The 7,668-nt window shown below is 35.6% G+C and overlaps 1 protein-coding gene across 5 annotated transcripts in view; it reads right to left on the reverse strand.

The window, feature by feature from the left end:
* The window catches only part of Lmbrd2 (LMBR1 domain containing 2), a 73,973-nt gene that overhangs the window by 34,377 nt on the left and 31,928 nt on the right, over positions 1 to 7,668 (reverse strand). For all 5 annotated transcript variants that reach the window (XM_017800342.2, XM_017800341.2, XM_029567783.1 and 2 more), the window contains 6 exons: positions 6,374 to 6,448; positions 4,907 to 5,020; positions 4,021 to 4,204; positions 2,630 to 2,811; positions 1,959 to 2,092; positions 111 to 216 (listed from right to left, as the gene is read on the reverse strand). In XM_017800342.2, the coding sequence (XP_017655831.1) occupies positions 111 to 216; positions 1,959 to 2,092; positions 2,630 to 2,811; positions 4,021 to 4,204; positions 4,907 to 5,020; positions 6,374 to 6,448 (795 nt within the window). The remainder of the gene's footprint in view (positions 1 to 110; positions 217 to 1,958; positions 2,093 to 2,629; positions 2,812 to 4,020; positions 4,205 to 4,906; positions 5,021 to 6,373; positions 6,449 to 7,668) is intronic.

The raw sequence follows: 7,668 nt of genomic DNA on the forward strand, positions 1-7,668 counted from the left end.
AAAAAGGAGTACAATAATGCTATAGAATTTTTCTACCAGCAATAAAAGAAAACTCACTACATATTATATGAATGAATCTATAAAGAACCTTCTTTTCCAACTATACTTACAGATGTATAAGCAGTTGGCTGAGTATTCTGGTGAGAGATGGATGAATCCATATGGGTCAAACCCAAGAAATTAAGACATAAAGGTGGAGTCAAACGGCAAAATAACCTGCAATTAACATTTTAAAACATCAGAATATGGTTTTTAAATGCAACAAGATACGTTTTTACATTATAATAGAATGTATCAAGAACATTTAAGATCATTATAGCTATAATTTTCATCCATTTGCATAAACTATACATTGAATTCTCCATGTGAACTTCCCTTACTAGGAGAAATTCTTAAAATCCTACTAATCACTAATCACACCCCCTTTAAGAACATCAGTACTTATACAGCAAAACTACAGCCTCAGGCTACCTGCTTTTGTAGATTTGCCATTAGTTTCTCTTTATAATCTGTGGACAGGCTTTGCATGTACTTTCTTCAACTGTATCATCTGTGCAATCCAACTCAGAGCACAGCAAAGACAGTAACATCTCCAAGGTGAATTATACTTAGTACACAAAGGATCTGAAGTTGCATCAAAATAAATCTTTTTGATAAGGATAAATATAAATAATTTTTCAGTTTTATCCAAGCAAAGGGAATAGCTTATTGCCTTTCAGCATTTGGAGAAACTCAAGTGTAAAAAGAGCATCTTACATAGCTGCAGAGTTAGAGAACTACCAGCTGGGAGAATGGAAGGGTATAACTACAACAATGTAATATTAAGGAAACTCTTTTCTGGTGAGAGAAAGTTGTATACTTGTTGATGTTGGCTGTAGAAATCTATCCATTCACAAATGAAAGATTAAAAAATGGTAAAAACTAATGAAAATCAATGATGCTGCTAACAGCAATAGTCAATGTAACTTTCCTAGTATTGAAACTGAACAGCAGCTATAGACAATGGCACCATTATGAGAAGGTGGGGAAGGGTTATATAAGACTCTATAATATATTTGCAACTTTCTGCAAGTTCACATTATAGTTTCAATATGAAATGAACCACATAGGTTCATGCATGAAATGGTGCTGGAGCTATTTTGAGAGATGGTGTGACTTTTAAGAGGTGGGGCCTCACTAAATGAAGTAGGTACTTGGGGGCATGAATGGAGATATATTGTGTTCTGCACCCTGGTCTGTCTGTCTCTCTTCCTAGGTACCATGAGGTGGGCAGCTCTGCTCTAACACACCCTCTCTGCCATGATGTTTAGTCTCACCTCCACCTCAGATCTAAAGCAACTGTAACTAATAATGATAGACTGAAGCCTCTGAAATCATGAGACAATAAATCTTTCCCTAAATTGTTGGTCAGCATTTTGTCACACTAACAAGAAACTAACAATGTATGATGATTTATAAAACAAAGTCTGGACTCTTCAGACATTACTTTGTGAACTTCATTGAGTCTATCCCTTAGAAAAATCTAATATGCTTAACTAATAGCAAGTAGACTGAGTAACCTCGCTGCAGCTACAGCCATCTCTCTAAACTCTCTAAGGCAAATGTATCCTGCCTGGTGTCTTCGACTTCTTCAATTCAGTTTGAGGCCACTGACTTTCGGAACACTCTTTAAGTCTGACTTAACCTCTAAACTCTTAGTTGTTTATATTGCTCATCTATATACCAAGCCCCTAATTGCTAAGTTCAAGCTCAGTATGTCTTTCTCCCTCCTAACATAGCATACTTAATTTAACCATAAACCTCAAGCAGAATTTAGTTGGTAATCAACAGACATCCATCTATCTAACAGTAAACCAAATCAATTGGCTCACAGAAATAGATATCTGTGTAACATCCATGAGCAAGAAATAAAAGGAAACTATAATACATAAAATGGAGTATTTCTCATTTCTACTTACATGCCGCTGAAGAGAAGGCTGTAAGCATCAGTCTGATGGTGTGAAGCCAAGTAGTAATAATTAAACACACGAATTCTGAATACAGTAGAGTAAACACAGATACTTAGGAAAAAGATGGAAAGGAAGCAAGCAATCTGGAAAAAAATTAGTTTGCTTAAAATTAATGAGCATTATCGTTTTATATACTGTCACAAGAATTCATCCCCAGCTAATACCTACTGAAGTTTTAAAATTTAAATTTAGTAATGGAGTTTTTATACATAGATAAAATGAAATTTTGGAAAAAAAAAAAAAAACAACACCGATATTTCAACACATTTAATAACCTAGATCTAAAGTTGAATCTGTCCTGAAAGAAACTGTTTTCCTACTCTCTTGGCAATTCTTTGCATGACCACAGTAAGTTACATAGTTTCATTGACAAAAAAAGAGGATCAAAGGTTAATCTTATAAAATCACTTGTCACTATCTTACACTTTTTCATCTCCAACTACAGCTCTTAGTTTTTACAATCTCGGTAAATTGATAAAGCTCATTTTTAGAAGTCTGAATTCTATCATTTTGGGAAACTTCCCTGCTTTCATTCTTACTAGAATATATGAGAAAAGACATAAGAGTTAAGGTATACATATGAAATGACACATATTTATGTCAGATATGAAAAAACTGACCTCAATATAAATATAATTGTATGTTCTTTCTGCCAGCTGTATGAAGACTGCAAAGAGGGACAAGACAGGAGTTGTGCTAAAGAAGGTGCACTCTGACCACACAACAATCACTGAGAAGATGGATAAAACCACAGCAAGTATCCTGTAGAACCACGGCCGCAAAAGGCATTCCCAGTACCATTCTGGAAGATAAAGGAAAATACGATTAGGAAAACTAAGTCATAATAGAGTACGTACAGTTTAACAAAACACCAGCCAATAAGATGACAACAGGGAAAATGAGCAATTTTACAGCGGAAAAAAAACAGGTAGATATCACCCTAACCAGATGACCAACAGTAGTGCACAAACTGGTATCACATGTGCTTCCTACTATGATGCACTGGGGAAAACATGACACCACCTCTGTGGTATTCCTGCAAAAAATGCATAACCTGCATCTAATCGGGGGGGGGAGTGGATATCAAACTCAAATACGGGGACATTCAGCAAATCTGCCTTGCTCTCTCCATAATGGTAAAATTCTACAAATACAAAAATATGTTCTGAAATAAGTTTATGATTTATTATCCTAAATATTCAATTTACATACCTATTTTATACACACACAAACACAGACACACACACTTGGTATAAAACTTTGTCGGATAAAAAAAAGTTCATTGAGTGCAAATATTTTAAGAAGACCTGATATGTACTGAGTACCTAAAAATACGTATCATTTATATGTTCAATTATATGCTGAATTAATGAAAATTGGTATCTCATCATTCCTTCATTTAACTAGGAAGAATTTTGTTGAAGGAGTTTCCTGAAATATCTGTTTTGATCATTAACTCTTCATCATGAAGACCAAACATGCAAATTCAGGTATAAATGAATAAATGAGGTGATTTGAAGTTTTAATACTGTGACACTTGGGTACTTCAAGTTTCTTCACACTAGATTTGTTAATATTTAAAAAGAGTGTCATAGCATCACAGAGGAGAAAAAAATTACTACAGAGTGCAGGCTTTACAAACAAGATGAACAAATGTCAATAAAGAGGACCTCTTGGGAGGAATATTTTAGCAGTACATCAACACTGAGGGTGACTCATTCTTATAATGTAAAACTGCTTAAAATTCTATTTAAAGTACACGTTCTTATATATACAAAGTACATTTGATGTGCTACATATATTTTTGTATAGAATTCTAAGTAGCAGTGGAAACAGGGATATGCTATACGGCAAAATAATTATTTGGGGGGAGCAAAGTTTATCAGATACTTACCATATGGAATGCATTAAATATACAAATAAAATTCAGCTTTATACTGATGAACTATATATTTCTTTCTCATAGGAAAAACACATTATTAAATTTTAAAATTTATATCAAATAACATACCAACTGTAGGATTATAAAAATATTGCATAAATCGATTTTCTGGCTCTGGTGACTGAAAAGTGTGAACAAACTGATGAGTTGCACTAGTTTCATTTTTTGCCACATCTTCTAGATAGAATGCCTGTTCCAAGAGGATTTGCCATTGTACTTGAGTTCGACGGTGCCTTTGAACTGAATAAATCACCTTAAAAATACAAAAAGGATAGGCCTGTCAGTATGATTGAACGCTCTGGGTCAACTTCCTACTAGGGAGTAGGGTTTTGTTTATCTGTTTTTTCTCAATAGAGTACTGCTAATGGCATTTACCAGTGAGGCCAAGGATGTTAATGTTCTGAAATGATATAATACTTCTGAAATTTAATATAATACGTAGAAGTCTTATACCTGATTACTGAGTACCCCTGCTCAGAAACATAGTTAAGACGTTTCAAAGAATAATAAAAATAAGATCAAAAGAAATTTTAGATATGTATTTACTCAAAATTCCTGTGGGGGGGCTGGGGGAGGGAGCAGGTTTACAATGTGTGGCCATAGGCATGTGGAGGCTAGAGGCTGTGGGTGCCTTGTTAACTATTCTCCATCTTCTTTTTGAGACAGTGTTGCCCACTGAATCTGGTACTTGCACATTAAGTTAACTGCTGGCTAGCAGGCCCCAGGGATCCTCCCATCTCTACTTCCCAAGCACTGGAAAGTATAGGCACATGCCATTATGCCTGGCTTTTTACATGGGTGCTGGGGATTGAACTCAAACCCTCATGCTTGAATGGCAAGTACTTTGTGGACTGAGCCAATTCTCCTGCACAAAATTCATATGGGCAGTAATTATAAATTTAAATGATATCCTCTAAATCTAGGTAAAATAGCTATAATTAATAGTTAAAATTACCTGTTTATGCAATTTTACGAGACTTTTTTCACTTGGGTAAGTATTACGCTTTTCATCAAAATCTTCATAATCATCCATATTCCTACCCATTTTTTCCTGATACTCTGTAGGGCACTAAAAGAAAAACATTTTATAAAATCTTAATAATAAAAAATGATTTATTAAAAGTTACACATTATTGGAAATTTCTAATTTTCTCAAAAATATTTTCTTCTTTTAATAGCGTATCTAAATGGTTAGGTTTACAACTGTCAATATTTTCATGAAAATGTTTTAAAAGTTACATTGAGTTTCTTCTCACCTCTATTAACATTTATCTTTATGCCCAGATATATTTGCTTGGGACTGGAAAGGCAGAAGAGTTTACCTACATGTAGCAACAACTATTTGAAAAAATTATTCTAGTAACAGGCACCTATTAATAAATAATAAAGCTGAAACATGACAAATTTAATATGCTAAAGATGTGAAAGACATAGTATGCAGAAATACACATACAGTAAGAAAATCTGCTATATTATTATTTATTACCTATATGAACTTGGGAAAACTAACCTTCCTGAATAGGTCTCAGAAACAGCGAGTTATTAGAGAAATGGTTAGAAAATTTATTATTATGACTACAATTTTAGTCAAAGTAGCTAATAATCAGAAGAACAGATTTAGAATATAGGAAAAGACATATTTCAGTGGTTCCTTGGGCACATAAAAAAATAATTGGGCAACTCTTTCAAATAATTTTTTGAAAGCATACATATATACCTGTAATTCAATACAAGTGCATCAAAATCATAATGACACAGTTTATTATTAAATATCTATGTCATTTATTTCATGATACATAAATGTCATAAAATTACATGTAGGAAGTTAGTTGAGAAAGATCAGTGAGATGCTAGTTTATTTTCTTACAAGAGATACACCTTCAGTAATTCGCAGTGGTACTTTAAAAGGTTATCTCTATCACTGTGCCATAGTAGCTATTGCACATTACTCAACATGACTTTTGTCTTCACATTTCAATGGAAAACACTGACAATAAATAACAACAAATTTACAATAACAAAAGAAAAATTCTACATGTAAATTACTATGGTTTATGACAAAGACTTTCATGAAAATACATTTGAAAAACCTCAGTCATAAGTTTTTTAATCATAGTTTTCTTATATGAAATATTAATTTATATACTAGGTAAGTATATTCTTCATAAGAAATAGAGGAGATAATAAAATTTAATTATCTTTAGCCAGGTGTGGTGGTGCATGCCTTTAGTCCCACAGAGGCAAGTGGATCTCTGTGAGATCGAGACCAGCCTGGTCCTCATAGCGAAGGCCAGGCCAGCTGGGGCTAGAGGGAGATACTGTCACAAAAATGACCAAATAAATAAATAAATAAATAAGTGAATAAGTGAATAAGTGAATGAATGAATGAATGAATGAATGAATAAATAAATAATTTGATTACCTTTTTAAGTATTGTATCAACACATTTTCTCAATGGATGGTTATACTTAATGCTTTCATTTACTTTACGAACCTCCTATAAAAAAGTGAGAGAAATAAAGATATTTCTAGTTCTATAAATCAGACATTTCAAAATGAGAATGAATTAAATACAGCCTCAGTTTTTAATTTCAACCCAAATTATTTAGTGTATTATGAAGTCCTTTTCACTGACTAGAAGTTATTAAGACATATGTAAAAATAGAAAGTAATTGAACAGCTATATTTATATTTTCACATATTTTATGACTTTGTAGATTAACTATCATTTACTTTGTATACAAGGATGGTTAAGCATTATTTAAAAGTTCACAAAGTGGCTCTTGGGGTAAGTCTATAGAGCAGCCCTCCGGGCTTTGACTCCCCAAGCTACGTTCACCCTTCCATCTCCACCGCTGTTCTCTACTCCTAGTTTGGGCCCTGCGCCATTCCTAGTCTTGGGGCCCCAGACACCTGGGGAACCAACACTGCTTCCTGATCCTTTTCACCCAGAACAAATTAGTCCCTTTCTTGGGACCCAGGAGCACCGCTTCTGGACCTGGCCCCGCCCTCACCGCTCTCTGCTTCCCTGGACCTATACCACTGGCTAACTCTCCTAGCCTGCACTCCCATCATCAGACATCTTGGGGTAAGTCTATAGCGCAGCCCTCCGCGCTTTGACTCCCCAAGCCACATTCACCCTTCCATCTCCCCCTCTGCTCTCTACTAGTTTGGGCCCTGCACCATTCCTAGTCTTGGGTCCCCAGACACCTGGGGAACCAATACTGCTTCCTGATCTTTTTCAACCAGACCAACTTAGTGCCTTCCCTGGGCCCTAGGATCACTGCTTCTGGACCTGGCACTGCCCTCACCTCCCTTTATTTCCCTGATCCTGCAACACCCGCTAGCCTCTTTCTGGGGCTGACAGCCTCTTTCTGGGGCTCCGAGGCTTACCTTTCTGCTCCCTGATCCTTTGCATCCAGTAAAACCCAGCTACTCAATCCACTCCCTGGGAAATCTTGGGGCTTATTCCCACCCCATTTGCCTTTGCATCCTTGAGATCTGCCTTTGCATCCCATGCCATGGCCAGGATCTCAGGTCAGTCCAACACCCAAGTTCCTGAGGCCAAAATCATTCTTAGAAGATTCCAGACCTAAGGAGAAAGTCTGAAAACTTCTGACGCACATTGGAATTGGGCTGCCGTGGAACTCCTGAAGACAAAATCAATCCAGCCACAACAATATAAAATCAGAGAGAAGCAGAAGCTGCTTAGACGAA

The sequence above is a fragment of the Nannospalax galili genome, unplaced genomic scaffold, assembly GCF_000622305.1.
Source record: "Nannospalax galili isolate Female #2095 unplaced genomic scaffold, S.galili_v1.0 scaffold139, whole genome shotgun sequence".
NCBI lineage: Eukaryota > Metazoa > Chordata > Mammalia > Rodentia > Spalacidae > Nannospalax > Nannospalax galili.